General features: G+C 37.8%; 3 protein-coding genes across 3 annotated transcripts in view; 2 read left to right on the top strand and 1 right to left on the bottom strand.

The window, feature by feature from the left end:
• LOC133530709 (tyrosine-protein phosphatase 69D) overlaps positions 1-8503 on the top strand; it is a 54849-nt gene extending 46346 nt beyond the window's left edge. The window contains exon 29 of the mRNA XM_061868730.1: positions 25-8503. Coding sequence (XP_061724714.1) covers positions 25-96 — 72 coding nt within the window. The 3' untranslated portion in view covers positions 97-8503. The remainder of the gene's footprint in view (positions 1-24) is intronic.
• Positions 8504-9828: 1325 nt separating this feature from the next.
• On the bottom strand, positions 9829-17748 carry LOC133530733 (uncharacterized). Its single transcript, XM_061868766.1, has 7 exons — positions 17300-17748; positions 16848-17017; positions 15255-15427; positions 14083-14183; positions 12244-12404; positions 11868-11966; positions 9829-10241 (listed from the first exon to the last, which is right to left on the bottom strand). The coding sequence occupies exons 1-7, from the start codon at positions 17389-17391 to the stop codon at positions 10144-10146; spliced, it is 894 nt and encodes a 297-aa protein (XP_061724750.1). The 5' UTR covers positions 17392-17748; the 3' UTR covers positions 9829-10143.
• A 3070-nt stretch (positions 17749-20818) lies between these two features.
• Positions 20819-21681, top strand: LOC133530735 (protein lethal(2)essential for life-like). Its single transcript, XM_061868768.1, has one exon. The coding sequence runs from the start codon at positions 20933-20935 to the stop codon at positions 21464-21466; it is 534 nt and encodes a 177-aa protein (XP_061724752.1). The 5' UTR covers positions 20819-20932; the 3' UTR covers positions 21467-21681.
• Positions 21682-24097: the final 2416 nt, after the last annotated feature.

Consider the following 24097-nt stretch of genomic DNA (forward strand, 5'->3'; position numbering starts at 1 on the left):
TAATTTTGAAACTTTTTTTTACAGTTGCAATACGAATTCCTCCACCGTGCCATACTCAACTACGCGGAGCTGCACAACCTACTAGAAGACAGTTAAACTTTCTTCCACACGCCTTTAGCGCAAATGGACTTTATCCCATGCACGGTAGGCTCAATTTTACCTGCACACCTTATGTGGGCAACGACGCTCAAACTTTTGTAACGAAAATACCGTATTTATTCTACGATATTTTACCTGTGGTATACTCGAGCGTATGTTGATTGTTATGTGAGACGGCACTAGTGAGCATGTGAACGAGTGAGCGAAAAGGAAACTCATAGTCTCAGTGCGTTTTTGTATTATGTTCATTCGGTTGTAAAAATATCTACGTTTCTTGCGTGAAAAACATTACAATTCACGCCTATGAGTTTGACTAACAAAAGGTGAACCAAGTATTAACGTGGCAACACTAAACGCCGTATTAATGTGTATTTTTGACGAATAGTGTTGCTATGTCCTAATTGTAAGTCAAATTGTGATTTTTTTATGATGTGGATTGATCTATTTCCTTTTAAATATGCACAGGAGCAAGGTATACAATATTTAAGAAAGTCTTTTATATGTATAAATTGCAATTTTGCTTGTGTTTAGGTGCTTATTCGTCGTTCCCTGTGACGTTCGCATTTGCCTTTTGCTCACGAATTTATTTTTATTTTAGAAACCATGTTTATTTCTATTTTATTACGTTTAATCTATGTACAAATCAGTGATCACTAGGTTTTGTATCTCAGTATATGTTTATAATGTAGTTATTAGATAGGTTATGAAAAAGCTGCTTTTTTACTGAATATTTTGACATGATAGTTAACAATTTTGAAATGGAATGATAATTTATTATTTAATTAGAATACCACATGGTATGTTTAGTTTCTGTACAGGTCATTATAGACAGTTGGCGTACAGCCTTCATATCTTTAGTCTACAATAGATACCTGGTCCCGTGCGTTCGAATAACTTTTTTCAAGTTTTTATTTAGTATCATCTGTCTGTCTATAATTAAATGTTGAAAGTTTTGGAGCCACTGCCCGGTTTCCGATCTAGCTGAAATTTAACATACATACATATTTAAATGCTTGTGGACCCCGAGCGATAGTAACTAATGATCGTAAATAATCTTGTACCAAAATGACATGTTTTGACAGACTTTTTATATTTTTTACTATCGAAAATAAAACGTCCATAAAATGGATATTTTTCCCAAAATTTGAGATCATTATTTGAACGCACATGTAATTATAGTAATCATTTTATCCAACTATAGTAGATCTGTCACTTTAATATTAGGCTTTTGTATAGTTTTCGGTATTGTAACATACCGGAAACGAAATCGTGTCCAAAGAGTAAGTAGGAGTTAGAATGCCGAGAGATAAAGTAAATTTAAAATATTTATTTTAGCATCGAATGATAACGCATTTGTATCATTTAAAGTTATTCAACTCGTGTACAGTCGTATTCAGAATTGTTTAATATTTTGGAGGTGATTGTACTATCGCGTATGGCATTAAATGTGAAAGGTTTTCTAAAAACCGCAGATTTCAGAATTAAGGCCGGTTTCGCAAAGAACCCCAAGCACAAAAATAAAGGTGCGTGCATACTGTCTCTCAATGTATAAGAAAATATATGGAAATACTGGTAATGTAAATAAATTAAAATACTCAACCTAAAATTAAATAGCAGTTAATATAGAAAATTACAGTGTTATCGTATCGCTCCCAGTGTGCACAATCCTTATCCATGCAACAATTTTGAACTCTTTATATCTATGATTTTTACGTATTTTTTTACACTTATACAAGACTCGTTTTGTCTTGTGACATGTATGACTGTCTGTATTTTTATGTAGAATAAGCGACGTAATTAGATTTTGTATGAGCTAAATAAAATATACACTATGTTAATATTTTTTACCAAATAAAATCGGTGGATGTGATATCATGCTGCCTGATACTCCACACTATTTCACTATAATAAGAAAATATATAAAAATATTTTATTTTTCAAAAATCAATAGCTGTAAGTAAAACCCCTAAAATTTCTAAACAAATTTTTCCTACCTTAAAGAAATTATAGTGAAATATATCATACTGTTTGCATTCGAAACCGCAATTGCGCAAGAAAAATATACGTATTGCACATAAATTGCAAGAGGATTCTATTAATTTCTCATTAAGGAACTTCCTTTCTTTTACTTTTTATTTTGTTGGTTTGTGGACGCCTAGTTTTGCCAATGCAAAATCCGACCATATCTATAAAGTTGTTCGTTTTCAAGCTGTCCCTTACGACCAATTCATGGTCTATTGTAAGTAAAACCGCACGTGCTACTTAAAAGGTTCGGTCACTCCAACCGGTTGTTGAATTACACCTCCTATGGAAATTGCAATAGTATTAAATTCAAAATGAACTCATGGAAAAAATACCTTGCGAGACTGTGTAGTCCCTCTATGGTTACTGAGTGCCGGCAAGTCGAACGCTATAGGCCAGTCTAAAATGTGTCCTCGAGGTGTGTGACAAAGGCGCGTTATCGGAGAGCGCACTTACACTGGTCTTTTGAGTGTTGGACTAGCCCGCGCTCAAGTTACAATAGAATTATACGCCAATGACCGAACCTTTTTTGATGCAGGTAAGTAGCAGGTGCGGTTTTACTTACAATATACAAAGAGTTAGCCATAAGGGCCAGCTTGAAAATTAACGATTATACATATGTCTGGATTGGCTGTACGATTTATGTCTGTATAGTAACAACTACTAGTTACTTCAGAGACATTTCATTGAATCACTAAGCGTCATTGTGAACCTTGTCGGAATTGCCGAAGGTTGACATTGGGGTGTAGTCTCGCGCGTCAGTTGACGTCTTTGGCCAGTATCCTGGGACAGTGAGCATATGAGCATCAAATAGATAGTGACAGATAAACTGGCCAAATTATTTTGCAACCACCTTCCTTACCATAGGAATAAGGATGTGTTTCACTTTGGCGGTCACGATTTATTTGATGGTGGCCTAACTGGACTAGTTGGATTCTATATTTCTTTAACCTGACCGCCACAGTCGGCTGTGGCCGTCATCGGCAAGTCTTGCCAAGGACGGCCACAGCCGACATGCAATATGGCTTTACGCGGGATTCTGTAAAGTTCAATTTCGCTTAAAAAATCGCCGGCGTCCGAGGCACGGCATATTCCGTCGCCGTCTGGCGTTCAAAAGGTTAATTTACCCCAAAATGGTCGTCTTTAAAATGTCCACGTTGCCTTGAGGAAATCGCTTTCGAATGCAAGCGTAGTTCACATCCAACCGATAACTTCCTGTAGAGGGCTTGCCGCATTCCACTGTAGATTAAGGCTGAACAACGAGGCTATTGGTTATTCATTTGTGGCTTTCCATCGCAGAGCCTTATGCATCATGTGCAATAAGCACGTTTCCATCTTAAATTCCAACAAGATTTCCGATAGAAACTTGCAACCCCTCAGGTGTTGCAGGTGTCCATGGGCGGCGGTAATCGCTTACCATCAGGTGATCCGTCTGCTCGTTTGCCTTCTATATTAAAAAAAAAAAAGAATCGTCCTTAATACAGATGAAGTATAAGGACCCTTCTGTGATGGAAAGCCACATTTAGACCTTCACTACTATAGTTATAAGAGCCTGTCTATACTTTTTTTTACATGTCAATGTTTTAACTATACCTATACTCTGTATTTTTAGGTATTTAAATAAAAGTAAAATTTTCGGGTAGTTAAAACATTGTGACAGAACCGCCTGGATCTGTGACTGAACGACCTGACTTTAACCTACATTATTTGATCTTGTAATGTTTTCATCTACCCTCAACTGGTTTAAGTAGCTATTTGAGGGTAGATTTTGTTTACTTTTATTTAAATACCTAAAGATACAGAGTTATAATGTAGACCTATATTTTTTTATTACTATGAATGGTAATGTTGGTTACAACTAGTCTAGGTTAGAAGTGTAAATCTAAAGAGCTCAGTTTTATCATAAAAGTATTCTGTATAAGGTGTCATTGTTCAGCGTTGGAGGTGATGGAGACCGAATCAAAGCAGAGAATTACAATAGTTATATTTAATGTTAACAGAAGGCTAGTTGAGAAAAGTGATTTAATCTATACACATGTAGAAGCTTATATAGTCGCGTACAGCGCCACACTATGGATTGTTTATGAACTATTGCATACATTGATATGGCTAAGCTTAGAGAGCAAGTACACAAGTTTTCGGTAGATGTCACCTTAAAGAGGTTAATTAGTTACATTTCATAGGTGGTGCCACCTACCGACGATAGAGAGACTTAATCTATCTAGATTAGGTAAGTAGGTATTTAAGTATGGTAATACCTAAACTTGTTAAGATAGGTCTTAACAGTCATAGATTTTTTTCACTTCTCTGCTCGTAAAATTGACATAAGTCGCGTGTAAATTGCCTCGGATAACATTTTATGCCCTAGTTGTATAATCTACTATTTATTGTTAGATTCTAAAACCACCGCCATCAATTTTGTTAAGATATCTTTACTGAGCTGTTCCCATTGGTAAAGGGTGATAAATTATATCCAGTTGCTACCAGTAAGGGCATAAAGTGACCTATTTCATCCGAGGCAATTTATCAACATAGGTTAGGATAAAATGGGTATTCATGCCAAGTTATGTACTCTGCTTTTCACTTCGATTGCAAGGAAAATATACAAAAATATCCAGTATTTAAGGTTTTTTTAAGTCTAGGGGCGTAATAGAAGATTTTACTTTATGCTCTAGAGCACAAAACGCAAATTTATGCCGCTTACACGCGACTAAAATACCAACTTTACGAGCATAAAAAGTGAGCAATAATTTTATGTTAACAGCAAGCTAGGATTTTATCACTGGAATCTTAAAAATCGAGTATAATTTGACTAATGTGAGGAAAGGACACCAAAGACTAGTTTTTACCAACATTATGGTGCTCCCACATTGGCTGTTATAAAATGGTATACAACTGTGGCAGGGACATCATGATGGTATTGATAGTAATTTATTATGTGGTCCCTGTCACACGATGTTATATATCATTTTACAATAGGGAATATTACGCGAAACTCTGCGTAGAGGTGGCGCCCCCTACCACACCACCTACCACAATCCATCACAATTTGAGGGTCTACCACGGAACAAGAAAAACGCAATTTGTTTTCTAACCTCTACGACTCATAGGAGCATAGCATATTTAAGCTATAAAGAGGCAGATGACTAAATTTCGCCTTTCCCGGTAGGCCCTTTGTAAACAAACCGCCTTGATGCATCAATGCCATATTTTATTATCTGTGAAAACTTGTCAAAACACAGTTTAACCTTTTGAACGCCACGCCTACCGCATGCGGCGCGTAATCGTGAACCTTTTCGGTACGCATGAAGGTTGATATTGGGCTGTAGCCGCGAGCGTCTTTGGCGGTCAAAAGGTTAAGGCACAGTATGTATAAGTTATTCTATTTACGATAGCTGCTAGGGCTACACTCTGGCGGGATAACATTGCAGTAATACTCCCAATTGCAAATGTGGGAACACAATTATTATATGATTTGTATTTAACGGCCTACAACTCAAACGATCTCCTGAATGTGTTCAGTATTAAGATTGGGAATGCGCGAGCCCCACGACTGAGGTTTAGCTTTTTGTAACGATGTAACACGTAGGAATGTTATGACTTTTTTATAAAACAACTCTAGTGTAAGTTAGATTAGTACGGATCGGAGACTAACCGTTGCGAGGTGGGGCGAGTTGAATGGTGCAATGTTCCTTTCACATTTGACTCTGGAAATGTTAACACTTTGAGTGCCTGGAATCCGCGCGGGTCCTCTGTTCGTAATCGCTTTCCTCTACTAAGCGGGAAAACGCTGGGATCGGCTAAGAGCGTAGTGCTATGAAAACGTTAGCAGTAAATGCGGTAAATCTGCTATGAAATAACGGCAATGTCACCATAAACATCAATCTTCTATGAAAATGTGATGGTTATGGTATTAACTAACTAACTGCTTTGGCTCAGCGATCCAAAAAGAATCTTGGCCTCCGAAACGAGAGAACGCCACCTGTCCCGCTCCAGCGCGGTTTCCTGCCATGAATTGGCATTCAGCCGACGCAGGTCCGCCTCCACGACATCACACCAGCGGCACCTGGGGCGCCCGATCGGACGACGGCCGATTGGTCGCCCCAAGTACGCTTCCTTGACTACGCGATCCTTCCCCATTCTGAGTAGGTGACCGAGCCAGCGAAGTCTGTGGGATTTAGTTACGCCTATGATATTGGGCTCAGCCACCAACTCTTCGATCTCGGCGTTTTTCCGGATCCTCCAGGAGCCGTCGTCACTTCGGACAGGTCCCAGGATCTTCCTGAGCACTTTTCTTTCCGCTATCAGGAGCTGACTTTCCTCTTTTTGAGTTAGTGTCCAGGCCTCACAGCCGTACATGAGAATAGGCCGAATGACGATGATGATGATGATGGTTATGGTATTGCCAAATTATTTTACAACGGATTTAACCCTTTACAAGGCATAAGGGTGTCAGATATTATGCAATAACAAACCCTATCACTTTGAAATTAAGCTCAAAATCATGTGAAAAAAATGTTCCCTGTGTTATGTTATAAAGGCTTAAGCAACGTGGCAGGGCTCGACAACTCTGGACTGGACTGGCTGGAAATACTTGGCTGTCATAATTTGTAATCGCGGCCGGCAAAACGTCCCACTTTATCGCTTGCCATAATGATGAAATTTGCTTGTATCTTTATACGAATAACATGACAATGCGTCCTTATGGTAAGCGATAATGTGGGACGTTTGTTCGGCCGCGGTCACTTTCGATCATCCGGCTAGAAACCCTCTTTAAATAAGACAAATATTTTTATTATTTTTAGCTGAAAATAAATGTATCATATATATGTATCATATCATATATTGGAGAGAGAAATTGCGAGAAATTTCAGTATCACTAAGGAAAAATAAAATAAGAAGCCAGTGTCTGTACAAACTGGCGTTCCTCCAATATTCAGCACGATAACGGAAGTTGAGCTATTTTGACCAGAGGTCTAAGGACTGCGTCTCACATTTTGCTTAATGAGAGAGTGAGACGCAATGACATTGGACACAGGTGGAATAGCACCCTAAGCACTGTACAAAATGGATGGAGCTGAAACCTGCTTCAAAATAACTCAACTTCCGTTCAATAGATGGCGCTGCGGAACCCGAAACCAGGGGTCTAAGCGCCCAACGAAATGGATGAAACTGAGACCTGTTGCGGTACTAACGCCGTCTGGCCTTTGCCTGTCTGTCATTGACAATTAACCGTACATTACTGGTCAAACAAGTAAACAGTGACGCTATGTATCCTCGTTACTTACTGTCTCTGAAATTTGGTGGAATAGACGCCTGGCAATAGCTTGAATATTGGAGGAACGGAATGTACAAACGTGGCCAATCTTCTTGTTTAATGTAAATTTAGTCTAAATTTGAAGCCTATTGGTCCACTTGACTCGCCCCACGGCAACGGTGACAAGCCCCTGTGGGGGCGCAAAATTTTAATTTTAACCATAATTTGAACAATTCGAGCTCAGACCGCTTGTAGTAGACGCGCTTTTTAACGTGTAAGCTATATTTTTAATTGAACACACTACGAGCTAGTAACGTCAGTCATTAATTTTTGAAACGCTTGTCCATATAATCATCTAAGGGTGCTATTCCATCTGGCCAATATCTTGGTCCAACGTGCATTGCGTCTCTCTCTCCTTAAGCAAAATGTGAGATACAAATACACATTGGACCAAGATATTGGACAGATGGAATACCACCCTAATGAAGGCAACTCATAAGTCGTTTGAGGTAAAGGTTTGCTTCAGAAGAAAAAATATCGTAGCGGTTATTAAGGTAATTTTGAACCTTATCGTTACTTAGAATTCTCGACGCTAATTATTCGATTAAACTTGTTACATTGTGAACAAAAAAATTGAAAATAATTTTACCCGAAGGACGGTTGACCGAACAGACAAAATACGACATATTACTTTTATAGAAGTGTGTTCAATTAAAAAATGTTGCCTAAATGAAATAAATATTACTACCTGAAAGGAACGGACTATGTTAATTATAGTTAGTCTTATAATATGTGTAGTAAATATATACTCAATTACATCGTGAACTCATTTTACTAAGAAAGTCTAAATAAGTGCCATAACTGTGAACACTTTTTCTGCTACCATATCTTGCTACACATATTATAAGACAAACAAATACAAAAAAATATAATTATGTATGCTTCGGATGTAAATATACTGCTAAGTATTATATCGACCCTGATATTGTATGTTTTTATTTAATTTTTGTACCTAAGCATTGGCGGTTGTAAAACTGGAAATATTAATTTTATTGTGTTTTTATTTTTGTAAATATATAATGCAGGTCATGTAACAATATTTTTGAAAATATACCATTATTTAGACTTGCTGTGTTTGATTTTTGTACTTTAGAAAATTTTATATTGGTCATGTGGCCACTCGTACGTTCGATTTCGCCAGACGGCAAAGGAATATGCCGTGCCCCGGACGCCAGGCGATCGTGATTATTAAGCGAAATTGGACTTTACAGAGTCCCGCGTAAGTCCCTTTTGCATTGGCGAAGCTGTCGGCTGTAGCCGTCGTTGGCGTTCTTGGCAAGACTTTCCGATGACGTCCACAGCCGACTGTGGCGGTCAGAAGATCAACCTTTTGAACGCTTTATGTCATAAATACAAACATCATTCAAACGCCAAGCTCCCGGGCGCAAAGGAGCTAATGTAAACCTTACTAGAAAGTGTGAGTTACTTTGACAGTGACCGCCATAACACATATAAACATGAACTGTGATAGGGACCATCATTCGACGCGAGTGGTAATAAAACTGACAGCTGTAGCAAAAAGTGAACTTTCTTGGGGTCAAATTTTCATGCTAGTTTAACCTTTTGAACGCCAAGAACACCTATAGGCGTCGTTACTAGTCATGTCCTTGGCGCTGTGGGCACGAATGTAACGTTTTAAGTAACAAAAATACGGTAAAAACATATTTCTTCAATTATCCCGACTATGGAGTGTAGAAAAAGGAGCAAAATCTCTATATATGAAAAGTCTCCATCAAACCACGACTTGAAGAAACCGTCATAGGCAAAGAGCACTACGTTTGGACCATCATTCGACGCGAGAGCTTCACGCCACGCACATAACCAATACGAAAGAGAATATTAACCTTTTCGACACCGTGTCAAACACAAAAACTGTCACTCGGACGCCATGTCACCTAAGTGTCAAAACTGAAACTGAACTTTATGCACATGCACGCCTATGCATGCATGTCTATGTTGGTCTGTGACGGATTAATCCGTCTTCGGCGTTGCACCTACGGTGCGTATATATCCGTCATTGGCGTCGAAAAGGTAAGAGACAATACTGGGGAAATTAGGCTGATAGTCAAAGTGCCAAATTATTGTCAGTGTATCAACTGTAAATGCTGGTTCTAAGGCTGACCGCACACATACGGAATTTTCATTCGGTTTCCGTACGGAATGACAGGTGTAAATGAGACAGCACTATGAGTTTGTAGAGCGACGTCCCGTTCACACCTGTCATTCCGTACGGAAACCGGATGAAAATTCCGTATGTGTGCGGCTAGCCTAATACAGCCTCAGACATGAAGCCTGAATTACTTTTTCTTTAGTATTTTATCAAAATCATGAAGTTATTGGGTGAAGTTTTACCTGGTGGGTGGTTAGAGAAAGAAAATCGGGAAACGCAATTTGATTTGATTACAATAAATTTATTTACCACTTAGTATATATTTAGGTACACATTTTACATTTAAAACTATACCTTAACCCTTTGAACGCCAGACGGCGAAGGATTATCCCGTGCCCCGGACGCCGGGCGATCGCGATTATTTAAGCGAAATTTAACTTTATGGAGTCACGCGTAAATCCCTATTGCATTGGCGAAGCTGACGGTTGTAGCCGTCGTTGGCGTCCTAGGCCATACTATGATGACGTCCACAGCTGGTCAAAAGGTTAATCATATTCAGTCCTAAAACAGCTTATAGCTTAGTTTTATTATCTACTCATAACGCCGACGTGTGCCCCGCATTGTGTTGAGGTACTTCTATCATGAGCTCCGTCAGGTCCTCACTTATTTTGACGTGCACCATCTTCTTCCATTCTGAAAAATGAATATATATTACCGTCGTGGCCAGATATTAGAGCCACCCCACACTAGCGTCCAGAGATGTGACTTATTTGAACTACTTGTATTTAAAATGCAAAATACCTATTTTGTATTAAAATACCTTCTTTATAAAACCATTTTGTATTTTATTTGAAATAGGATTTGGGACCTATTTTCAAAATACAAAATACTTTTTTCTGACGTTACTATCCTTGCAACTCTCATTATTTTAACATGGAACTGTTGAATATGTTTAGCAACGTCGCACATGACCACGAGTGCAGTGAGTGGTTAAAAACTGGAGTCTTGAGCGTTGCGAGGGTTTCAAGGCACGAGAGGTGAAAAAACTTTGCTGTCATGGTGAAACGCATACATTTTCACCACACAACACGAGTCTACTATGTAGACTAGAGATTAAAAAGGAGACTAGCTGTAAAACATTACGAAAAAAAAATGTTATTAAAAAACATCACTTACTAAAATCACTACTTAAAAGTCCATTCCATCCATCCACATGGGAAAACAACTTATATTTGTTTTCTACAGAACTGATCGATACACTGTCGATACATTCAAAGAATGCCTTTCTGACTCAGTGATTCCGAATTAGTACATTACGATACAAGTGCGAAAAATAGGAAATTCGAAACGAGTGGCGATAAATTAAAACACGACCGAAGGGAGTGTTTTAAATCGACACGAGTTGCGAATTACCTATTCGCACATATATCGTACAACGTTTTACAGTACATATGGCCCTTTAAATGTTCGACACAGTAACATAATATGCTACTTCTCGCACTAGTGCTATAAAGTAGCCCCATATGTACTGTAAAGGTACTTTTTATCGATAAGTATTTGTATTAAAAAAAAATACTCATTTTTTATTAAGTATTTTAAATAGAAATTTTAAAACCATTTTGTATTTTGCATTTGAAATAGTATAGCAAGGAAGTATTTGTATTTAAATAATTTTTATAAAATACTTTTCCCATCTCTGCTAGCGTCCCCCGCGCGTCGGCGCCTAGTCAACTCTATGGCTGCCGCTCGACGCAACGTGGGCGCAACTGCGCAGCGACGCCATTTTCTACAGAGTCTAGATGCCGACGCAAGGGAGAGGCTAGTGTGGGGCGGCCCCTAGAATTAATCATTTCATGAAATGATCGGTTGTTGATACGTCGGTGAAAAAGTCAAACCTAACCATATTATGAAGTGATCAATTGAAAAATGGCATTTCATAAACAAATTCTATGATCTGGCCTCGACATTAACAATTTTTTTTTCGTAAAACAACTTATATTCCTTAGTATTAATAAACGAGTCGAGTCAACTTAAAAGGACTCGAGTCTTCGAATAAAGACTTCGTCAAAAGTTTCATGTTTTATCTACGAGTAACACAAAGGAAAATTATCATTTCTTAATGATTTGTGTATAACCCGCGAATTTAATGTGGATATCCTTTTAGAAAACTTTTGTACATAATTAGAGATCTCTTTAAAGTCTCTCTACAAAAGACTTAGGTCTCGATAAGGACTTCCGACTTAAAAACTGAGTCGAGTCTTAAAGCAGAGGACTCAAAGGACATGAGTCTTAACCAACACTCATTAACATGGACTGTACCTTCTATAGTGACTTCGTGCTTGACTTCCAACAGCTGGTCATCCTCGTTGACGTCGGCGAACACCACCTCCGGGACGCTCCTGTCCTCCTCATCATACCCTGGAAATAATTAGAATAATCATTTGATATTTGCTAGTCGCGTTTCGGTGAAGGAAAACATCGTGAGGAAACCGGACTAATAAAAATAAGGCCTAGTTTACCCTCTGGGTTGGCAGGTCAGATGGCAGTCGCTTTCGTGCCTACGCCAATTTTTAGGATTAGTTGCCAAACGGACCCTAGGCTCCCATGAGCCATGGCAAAAAGCCGTGATAACGTACAAAGGCATTTTTGCCGAAGCTGAAACGGGGACCTTCGCTCTCGACCGATCAGTATGTACCTATCGTGCCGTCCATCCTTATCCTCTTAATCGGGCGCCGCTCGTTGGCCGTTTTCCTCTTGAGCTGGGGCTCCTCCGGCTCCGGCAGTTTCGACACCCGCGCCACCTCGGCTCGGATTGCCCGTTTCACTTCTTCGGACAGGTCGACGCTGCTATGGTTCCTGTGGTTTTAAATTTTGTAATTTTAATTGTTGCATATTTGTAATTTTTTAAACAATATTTTTTTCATATTAATTTTATCGGCCTGCTAGCCAGTCGTTAGTGACCCTGAATAAGCTAGCTAGGAAACGCGGTAAGGGCTTCCACCTTATGCGTGTTTAAATGTTACTAAGTTATGACGACGCATTGTAAATTTTGGCGTCAGGTATCTTGATTTATCTCGGCAATTACAAAACTCATTCATGAAATAATAGGGTTGTTTCCAATTTTTTGAAACGCTTGTATTACGTTCTACATTAACTAAAAGTTGCCCTAAAATTCAACTTTTATACTAAAAACGGCTTTAAATATGTTAATTAACAAAATATATTTTGACAGATGCTTTCGCGCCCAAAACGCTCTTTGAAAATTGTGTGACGTCACAGTTTACGGTTTGACACATAACTACATACATACGTAGAAGATACGAACTGTCAACTGACATTTGTCATTTGTTGTTTATCGCCTAACTGTCAACAGTATCAATCCGAGAGTTGTGACGTCATCAGAATCTTCAATGACGTTTTGAGTTTGGTCACGTGACGTGTACCAAAAGATATTTTAAATTCAATATTTACAAAAATATGGTCATTAGAGGTCACCTAAAAAATGTTCTTATAATCCAAAAGAAGTTATTGGAATACAATTCTGCCCTAAAATTTGTAGATGGAAACAACCCTATTGTTTAGTGAACTGGTTATTCATGGTATCGCCTTCATTTTTGTAGTTACCGTTACACGATTGGTTAACTTTTATAGCAGAGAAAATCGTAACAACGATGCCTCTATTTAAACAAATGTTTTCATTATACAGTCAAATGGGCCCGATCCAAGCCTCTAAATTTTCCATAGATTAGTCTAAACACACACTTCAATGCTAAAGCTGTGATTTTTCGATTAGTTCTTGTTTTTTTACTCTATACGGTAAAACCTGTTTTGCCGCATACGACCTTATAGAATAAGCTACCGCAAAAGTAAATTCACTACGCGCGAAGTATCGGGATGAGCGCGGGTTTCGGGAAGCAAGCAAGCAAGCAAGTGCCGCTTTTTAACCGACTTCAATTTGATGGAAGGAGGAGGTTGTGGCAATTTTTTTTTTTAGTTTGTATTGTTTAACCATGCGGTCGATGGGTCACCTTACACCGGCAACTCGAGCATTATTGAGCTTAGTGTGGGACCAAGTTGATTGTCTCATATTTATTTAATCAGAACGAGCTTCTGCCCGCGACACCGTCTGCGAGGACTGATGATGATTAATAAATCTATCTTACGACCATCCTTGCGCCTCAAACTATATCCATTCTAAATTTCATCTACCTATATCGGCTCAGCGCTTTCGTGAACAACGTGAACAATTAACAGACAGACAGAGTTTTTTTCACATTTATAATATTAGGATTTATTTAACCCTTTTCCAGGCATAGTAGGATTTATCGACCACATACGCGCCAATAAAATTTCAACTTTAGCATTTCGATTTAAGGTTCAAATTAGATTGCACTTTCGGGAAATATGACTTGTCTTCAAATGAGTCATCAAAGCTGGATTAACCGTAATGTATTTGGTTTTTTTGGGAAAACCTTGTAGATTGGTGCGGCCTGCATAAAGGTTAAAGGAAAGTGAACCTAAAGCTTAGTGTTACCTGTATTTGGTGATGGGCTCATCGTCGCTGTCCGAGTCGGGCGTCGCGTGCTTCGCAGAGAAAAACTCGCGCCACTTGCCGATCAGATCATCCGCCAGTTTCTGCAAGTATAGGTAGAGGTCTACAATCTCGGGCAGTGGCGTAGCTAGGCGTGGCCAAAGCTGCCCCTCACTCACGGCCTCTCACTTAACCCTCGATCGCCAAGAACCCTTAAAGGCGTCGTAAGAAGTCGAGCCCGTGGCGCCAGGCAGAACGCTTTTAAATGCTGTGGCGTACGTTACCAAAATAAATAATAAATTCAATGTTTCCAGTATGGTTTATATTTGCTAGCTCATGCCAGAGATATTATAGCGTTTGCATAACGTTCTTGGGTTTGATAGATGGCGTTCAAAAGGTTAAGTAAACCATTTTTATTACCTAGAGAACTTTTTATTTTTATTACACATTGAAAAAAGCCTCGCAAATGCAATTTCGCCCAGAACTAGATTAGGTTCACGCTATGCCATTGATCTCTGGTCTTGGTTAAATACTCAAAGTCTAATAAACTTTCACCAAAAATTGACTACTTCACAACACAGTTAATCTTTATTTATTCTTAATATCAATTCATCAGTAGATAAAGAAAAAACAGCAATATGTGGCTGCAATATAATTAAATCAATTATAATTATTATTATTATCTATGTAAACAAAAACGTAAGCAAATATTGTCCTTTATTACTGAATAAAGATATTTATTATTATTATTATTATTATTTAATTAATTATACACGATCAACAGAGATAGCAACAGGAACAGGCAGGTCAATGTACTAAAAAGTAAAATCCTTGTGGTAAACGTCTTTTCTTCAACTAGTTCCACGTTACCAAACAATGCTTTTATACTTCTATAAGAGATGAATTGTTACCCAAATAATTATTCATAGATTCGCCTGTAATATTCGAGGAGTTCCCTCAATATTTTCAAAATTTCATTCTCAGACAACGACAAGAATTGTTATGGAGTATGACAATGGTCATACTCCATAAGAATTTCTGTTTTCTTTCAGAATATTTTTAATATGAATCTTTAAAGTTGGTCAAAAAGGTTTTAAGAACCATGGTAGTATTATAATGGAGTGCTATTTATACACCAGGTTCGGTATTATGGCTGATTTGACTTCGAAACTTACAAATTTCAAAGGCTTGGGCATCCTCAGCATATAATGATCAGGGTGTGTCTCCCTCATCTCGCATTTCTGGCACAGATCGTAGTCCGCGCAAGAGACGCATTTGTACCGGAACCCGGAGACGGCCAGCCCACAGCTATCACATACAATGCCTTTGTGCTCATGGATCTCACTATCTGGAATAGAAATTATGAACAATGAAAACTTGGTTCTTCCAAAAAAAATCTACACAATAAGGTTGTAGTTTTTTCACTCAGTATGAGAAACAAAATACAATATGTAAAAGAATATGTCTATCTTGGTCAATTGATATCACCAGAAGATCAAATGCTCAAAGAACTCGACAGAAGGATTAATAATACATAGCACAAATACTGGTCTATGAAAGAGATAATGAAAAACAAAAGTGCACTGATGGAGATCAAATCCAAACTCTACAACACCTGCCTGCTGCCATGCTTGACACATGGATGTGAAACATGGGCTTGCACTAAACATAATATACAAAAGATTGCGGTTGGTCAACACAGTATGGAAAGAAGTATGCTAGGAATAAGATTAAATGACAGATGGAGACTGACAACAATCAGGAAAAAAACTAAAGTCAGAGATGCAGCCAGAGAAATAAGAAAAATAAAATGGAGATGGACAGGTCACATGTCAAGATCCAAAATAAACAAATGGACACAAAAGTATAACTAATTGGTTCCCCAAATACAGCAAGAGAGGTCAGGGACACCCGAAAATAAGATGGGAGGATGATTTCCCACCAAAGTGACTAAGAACCGCTCGGAACAGAGAAGACTGGAAAGCTTTAGAGGAGGCCTTTGTCGGAAATCCCGGCAACCTGACTGGTGACAACTAGAAACAGTGACAAAGTAACACAACAGAATGATATACGAGTCAGTGAACAAAGGCTAATTGGATTGGATTATATGAGTGATAATTGATAAGTTAAGGTAATTACTGGGGGCAACTGCAACAAGCCATGAACCTAAAATGGCAGTGGTCTGGCCACATATCTAGATACAAGGACAAAAGATGGACCATACAAACAACAAAATGGAAGGGACCAGAAGGGAAAAGAATAAGGAGAAGACCTTATAAAAGGTGGGCTGATAATGTCACCAAAATAGCTGGAAAGGATTGGATGGAGAAAGCTAAAGATAGAGAGAAGTGGAAGGGAATCGAGGAGGCTTTTACCCTAACAGGATCAGTGTAATAACTAATACATATATACATAAATAAACATTAAGATTTTGTCTATTAAATCACTACCAACACATTTGTAATGTAAAATTACATAAAACACTAAATAAATAAGCTTTAATAATAATAATAAAAGCTAATTACACAGCACATATGTTAAATGATATCTCCAAACTTTTTGAGCCAAGAGCCTGGTTTTTGTGGCTGCTTTTACAATTTCAATCCAAGCATTCTGATTTCCATTGCAGGCTGTATTGGCAGGGCCGTTTGGGCATAGTTTAGAGCCTTAGAACTTAAAACAGGTGGAAATTTGGTTGGATACTTTAAGAACTGATAGCTTGTTTTTTCAACATATATTATTTCTAATTTATAAATCAACATTAATACCTTTGCCAGTAGTCCCTGGTAGACAAAGTGAGGGCACAGCAGTGTCACAAAGATGCTTGTTTTTAATAGAGGATGGAGGGAAGTGTCGCGAGCAGAACCGGTGTGAAACCAGCGCCTTATCCTTCTCTAACAAGTCTGTTCGCCCGGCCGCTTGCAGCCATTGCACTTGCCTAAGTGATTAACATTTTTTACATTTAGCAGATTAACCAACATCACACCGACGATTAAGTCCCCTTTGCTACACCCGAATCCCTTTCTGTAAGAAACCAATTCCCAACAGAGGATCGTTTATAAGCTAATAATGATTATAAATACACAAAATTAACCATAAGTACATGTTCTCCTAAAGAATGTATACATCGCGTTTTAAACAAATCAGTTCATATACAGGCGGGAAAAAATTAATATGAACTTTAAAAGATTGATACGCAAGTGTAATATTGATACAATACCGTCGTTTTTCCTTTGGCAAACTATAATAGTTCAAATGTTTGTTTTGTTTGCTATTACGACCACATCCTTGTACACAGCAATAATTCACCATTGTAACTTTAACTAGGTATAAGAGACGTTTTTAATTATTTATTCTTAAAGGATCTACAGGTATTACACAAATTTATTTATTTTTTAAGATAATAACTAATAATAAGTGTAATACCTGTAATAGGTTTTGTTTATTTGACTGCCAATGCCAATGCCAATATTGACAGCATGACTTTTGACAGTTTGACACCTTTTTGACAGTGACGCTGACGCCTTACTACTTTTTTATTCATGACCAGGACCAAAATTCTTTCAGCCGGTACTGTGTTCATTATGTGTGATTTTATTATATAAAGTAATTTTTATTTAAAACATGGATTAAATGGTGTATCAAATTATATTTTCAGACCAATAGCCCATTACATTAAGTATATTTATTACCGCCATCTAGTGTCAAGTAGCGGATTCAAGCTAGATGTGAAGCAGGGCTAGGCAACATTTTAAGAGGAAAAGGGGCGATCGCTTCTCCATACAAACTTAGTCCAAAAATATTACAAACATCAAATTGTGCCAAAATAATATATTTTTAATGACGTTAATATCCAAAGAGGAAAATGGGGACTACGTTTGTATGGAAAGTCGGTTTCGGGGCGGTGGTCCACTTTCGTCTTAATACTCTAACTTGCTGATTTCAAAAAAAAAGAAAAGGGTAAGTAGTTAATTTAATTATAGAGACCTTTAAAAAGTAGGTATCATCGACTCTCTCTTCCAAGCTATATATCCCACATGGTAATGGGATCAGCTTTCCGTGTCTTTCGCTTCCACTTCGCCCTATCCTTAAAGTCGTTGTCGGATACTTTGCACTCAATCATATCTTTGAAAACTACGTCCTTCCATATTGTTTTCGGTTTACCTCTGACTCTTTTCTTTTTTGCTCTTGTAGCGCTAAATTTCCGATGTAGTCTGGTGGACTCCTCTTACGTGGCCATTCCATCGCAGCCTACTCTCCTGCAGTTTGTCGGCCATGTTTTTTTACTAATTTACAAAAACTACTACATTTTTCAAACTTTTGAAAAAGCCATAATTTAAAAGCTTTTAGGCTAGGTTAGGTTAGATTTGTGGCACTACTAAAAGCTTGATGGTTTTTTGAAAAAAAAAACGCGTTGAAATTAATGATACATCGGGCAATAAATGTTTCGATTTCGAGGTTGCAAATGTTGCAACAACTAACTCACAATTTGTATACACATCAACAAGCGTCTTATCTTTAATTGATGATTTCGAGTTAAGTAAACAATAATAGGTATAATACTATTACTTATTCTGTGACAATAGGCCTTACTATGACAATGTTGACAATCAACATCAACAATAAAATCTTGTAATAAAACCGAGGCATTTGTTAAACATACCAACGGTTTCGTAACCCTGGAGTCGAGTAGCCAAGTCATGCAACAGTTCGTGAAAATCGAGAAGCTTCCATTCTAGCAGGTTCTAATCGATCGACGTGTTCCAGACGCGATTCGTGACCTACCTCAAGGTTGCTAGACTACTCTAATAGCGTAAATTCTTTTTAGATTGTGAAAGTGAAAACTGTTGAATTTGTATTTGATTTGAAACCTGCTTACTGATATTTTTATGGGACTTGCGAAATGAGTGGTAATAAGGTTTGTGAATGGAAATCTTCGCGATTTCTAGAATTGCAGGCCATCTTATGCAGGCATCTTATCTATTGGCCCTGCATAATACCTACAATAAATAAATAAATTTAAATAAATATTATTGGACATGATTACACAAATTGATTAAGGTATATAACGAGTATAACGACACAATAACGATATACTTACAATATGGTTAATATGCAAAAGAAGATTGGAACTCGAATGGATTGATTTATGACTGCTAATGTTGAATAACGGCCAGCTGTGTTCATCTGTTCCAAATTCTTCATTTCTCATGCTGTGAAAGAAGGCCATCGTTGTTCTAAAAAGTGTGCAGAAAGTGATCCGTTGCTGCACTAGAGCATTTTACTTTCGAAGTACCTACCTACGATTTTTTTTTACGAAATCTGGTACAATTTCCATTCTGGTATTTAATTCCCTATTTCATAAATAACGATACTTTTACGTAAAAATTGTTATTAATTGAAAAGTATACCCTCAAGATATGCTATGAAAAATTATACCTAGTCATGTTTTTAAATTTAAAAAACGCATGTTTTTTACTTTCCTCGTAGGTATTCGAAATGAAAAGGGGTCATCCATTAATTATTGACCCCCTCCCCCCTTGTCACATTTAGCAACCCCCATCGTTTAGTTAAGTTAATTTAATTAAATTAATAGTTAATTAGTTTTTAACATAATAAGCGATTCGAATGCAGTATAATTATTCTAATAAAAAAAGTTGTAATAATAGCAATTTAGAAATTTTATGACACAGAACCGATTAGGAATAAAAATAAATGTTCACGGATAAACGCTATATATCGTTGCTAAAACTAGCTATTTAGATGTACTGCTAATACAAAAAAATCATTTTTTTTTTGTCTATTAGTGAAGTTAAGTGACGTCACAAAGCTGCTCACTCCCCCCTCGTCCCCATGTCACAACATGTCACATTTTCTGTACCCCCTCCCTCCCCCTAAACGTGTGATGTAATTAATGGATGTCCCAAAAGTGGAGTGTTTAACTCGGGTGAAAGGCATCATTCAGCCTCGGCAACCTAACTACCTCGCCTCGGCAGAAATGAGTGCCTTTTATCTCTTGGTTAACAATCTAATACACGATATAAACCGTCAATTGTTCAAAAATTTTACCAATTTAAAATAGTTTTAGTATTTTTGGGATATCAAACATCAGCTGTCGAAACAGCAGTATACAGGATGGCACAATCATAAGTAAAAATTATAATAATAAGAACAAAAGATTAATTGATGAGTCTAAGACAATTTTCGTTCTTCGAATCTTTGACTAAGTCCCACGGTAAGCTCAATAAGGCTTGTGTTGAGGGTACTTAGGTACTTACACAACGATATATATAATATATAAATATTTATAAATACTTAAGTAAATACATAGAAAACACCCATGACTCAGGAACAAATATCCATGCTCATCACACGAATAAATGCCCTTACCAGGATTTGAACCCGGGACCATCAGCTTCGTAGGCAGGGTCACTACCCACTAGGCCAAACCGGTCGTCATAAGAAAAAACATATCAAAACAAAAACATCAAGACAAACATTAGGAAGAGGAAAAGTTACATTATTACGAACTAAGTACATAATATTAATGTAATACAATACATCATCGTCTAGACAAACAAAGAATGTACTCGAATCACCTCGAAAGTCCCATCAAACGGATCAATAAACAGCTGTGCGCACACAAACACGCCGCTAACACACATTGCCACACGCTCCGCCTTTGTTCTCGAATTTTCTACTCGCCGCTAGATGTCTCACTCGACTGTATATAAGCGTGCCGGCCGGCAAACCGGCATGTTATTCGAAAGAAAGCAACGCAACTGTAAACATTCGGTGCAACGCACTGCGATCGTATTTGAAGCGGAAGAAATCTAAACTAGTCAACGCAAAAATGTCTCTGCTACCTTTCATCATGGGCTTGGACCATCCCCACCGCCTGATGGAACAGGACTTCGGGCTCGCCTTGACTCCTGACGACTTACTCACCGCGGCCGTATCTCCAATGCTGTCCAGAGATTACTACCGCCCCTGGAGGCAGCTGGCCGCCGCAGCGCGAGACGTCGGCTCCACCATCAAGTCCGACAAGGAGAAGTTCCAAGTAAACCTCGACGTGCAACACTTCGCGCCAGAAGAGATCTCTGTCAAAACTGCTGACGGATTCGTTGTCATCGAGGGAAAACATGAGGAAAAGAAGGACGAGCATGGTTACATCTCCCGCCAGTTCACAAGGCGGTACGCGCTCCCTGAAGGTTGTAACCCTGAGACCGTGGAATCGAGGCTTTCGTCCGATGGCGTCCTCTCCGTCATCGCTCCCCGCGTGGCTCCGGCTTTGAAGAATGAGAGGAGCGTCCCCATCAGCCAGACTGGACCGGTTAGGAAGGAAATCAAGGATCAGTCGCCACAGGCCAACGGCGATCAGAAGTAATTCCCTTCTGTAGTTTCGTCATAAAATTTAGCCCTTTTAAGTGCATGGCAGAGCCAATAAGAGTGCTAAATTTCTATGGCCGCGTTTTAGTCGTGTCAGTATTTTCATACTCAATTGCATTTCCAAATTTTATGTTATGTGATAAAGACTGATTTTGTAAAAAATAAGTCAATCTTAATTATTTAGGTTTAAATAAATTTCCTTTTATGTGTAAATTACGTTTTATTTATGACCTACCCTTCATACAAGGTGTAACATATATTACGCATCCATTTAAGGGCGTAGGTATTCTGATTATATTAAGAAAATGAAGTTTTTATGTGGGTAGGGGTATTTTTCTTTTATTTATTCCTGATCAGAGAATGAACCAATTACCCCTAACCCTCGGATTCCCACTATTTTACACCTTGACAAGGTGACCTTGTAAGTACTTATTCAATACATGGGAGTAAACTGAAGCAGCAGACAAAAAAAGCGGCCAAGTGCGAGTCGGACTCTCCCATTAAGGGTTCCGTACCATATATGACGTATTAAAAAAAACTACTTACTAGATCTCGTTCAAACCAATTTTCTGTTACATCATATATATTTTTTAGTTTCATCATTCTGTTATTTTAGAAGTTACAGGGGGGGGGGGGGGGCACTTATTTTATTTTTTTATTTAGTTTGTGCTTTGGAAGTGTCTCTCGCGCAAACTATTCAGTTTAGAAAAAAATCATATTAGAAACCTCAATATCATTTTTGAAGACCTATCCATAGAGACACCACACGTATAGGTTTGATGAAAAAAAAATTTGAGTTTCAGTTCTAAGTATGGGGAACCCCCAAAATTTATTTGTTGTTTTTTTTTTCTATTTTTGTTTAAAAATCTTAATGCGGTTTACAGAATACATCTACTTACCAAGTTTTAACAGTATAGTTCTTATAATTTCGGAAAAAAGTGGCTATGACATAAACGGACAGACACGGACATGACGAATCAACCAAGGGTTCCGTTTTTTTGCCATTTGGCTAAGGAACCCTAAAAACTGCAAGCTTTACCCTCTCAAACCTAAGCTGAGAAAGAACCTATAGTTTTCAAACAATAATAAAATTGTAAGTCGGTCATCACATTCATGATCAATTACTTGTTGGAGGTCACGTAGATCGAGTGGAATGAAGATTTGCAGGATACGTACAACGATGACAGGAGCCGGGAACCGAGAACGGCGCGGGATAGCGGAGCTTTTAAATAATACAATTAATCACTCATGACTTTTGGTATATTGAAATAAATTTACATTTAGAAATACATGACGAGCACAAAAGGCAGACAAGACAGAAGGAAGTGGCCACAGACAAAAAGACAATCAGCCATAGGCGACGTTTCGGTATTGCACCATAAAAACTTAGTTTATGGTTATTATAATGCATACAATTAATATGCTAAACGCAATTTAACACGCCCTCTTATGCTTTATAATGGAGTAACACTGACAACATGCATAAGTAACGGCAAGCAGAACATTAAACATGTATATAAATTCACAGCAAGAATTACAAATAAACAGTTATACACTATGCTTATTATACACATACATTCTAAATTTGTTTTACATTACAAGCCTCAATAAACTTTTTATGCTTTGTAGCACCCAGAGCCTTAGTAAAAACATCAGCGATTAGGAACATATGTGACACAAACAGAATTATTTCTTACCAAATCTTTAACATAATGATAACGTAAATCTATGTGTTTAGTTCTTTTATGACAAAACTCTTTGACTTCTAAAAGCTTTTGAGCACTCTGGTTATCATTATGCAAGTTTATGCACAGTACAATGTTTATAATCTATGATATGAAATTTTTGATAAAACATATGTCTTTACAAGCATCGCTCATTGCCAAATACTCTGCTTCTGTGCTAGAAAGTGCTACACACCGCTGTTTCCTGGATTCCCAGTTGATTGTATCGTTACCAAGTTTAATTATAAAACCGGTGTAGGACTTTCTATCGGTACAGTCATTAGCCCAATCTGCATCTGCAAAGGCATTCAAGTTCCAATTATTATGTTTTGTAAATACCAAACCATAATTAATTGTCCCAGACAAATACCTTAATATACGTTTCGCTGCCAGCCAATGACTTAAATCAAAACAATTATTAAATTGACATAGCTGACTGCAGGAATATGCAATATCGGGCCTTGTACATACGCACAAGTACATAAGAGAACCCATAAGCTTTCTAAAGTTATACACATCATCATCAAGACCTTCTTTAGGCATAACAAGCTTACTATTTGGCAACATGGGTGTCGAGACAGGTTTACAATTTTGCATTCCAAATTTGACAAGTAATTTCCTTATATATTCAGACTGATCTAAAATTAAAATGCCCTTGGACCTATCACGAGTGACATTCATTCCTAAACAATTCTTAAGAGGACCAAGGTTCTTTATATTGAAATTACTTTTCAATAATTTTAACAATTCTTTATAATTGCTGCTGTCTCTACTATAAAACAAATAAAAATCGTCTACATACAAGGCTATAATGACAAGATCATTTTGTGACCTTTTAATATAGACACAGGGCTCACATTTGCTCTGCACAAACGAATTGGTAGAAAGCAAGTCATGTACCTTAT

This window comes from Cydia pomonella, chromosome 23 (assembly GCF_033807575.1).
Source record: "Cydia pomonella isolate Wapato2018A chromosome 23, ilCydPomo1, whole genome shotgun sequence".
In the NCBI taxonomy this organism is placed as follows: Eukaryota; Metazoa; Arthropoda; class Insecta; order Lepidoptera; family Tortricidae; genus Cydia; species Cydia pomonella.

Bases quoted from the DNA above. Each gene is read 5' to 3' on its own strand.
- LOC133530733 (XM_061868766.1), bottom strand. From the start codon at position 17,391: ATGGTGAATTATTGCTGTGTACAAGGATGTGGTCGTAATAGCAAACAA. The intron at 17,018-17,299 runs GTATTGTATCAA...TTAATCACTTAG, and splicing joins TTGCCAAAGGAAAAACGACG to GCAAGTGCAATGGCTGCAAG. The intron at 15,428-16,847 runs GTATTAATGTTG...TTTCTATTCCAG, and splicing joins ACCAGGGACTACTGGCAAAG to ATAGTGAGATCCATGAGCAC.
- LOC133530735 (XM_061868768.1), top strand. From the start codon at position 20,933: ATGTCTCTGCTACCTTTCATCATGGGCTTGGACCATCCCCACCGCCTG.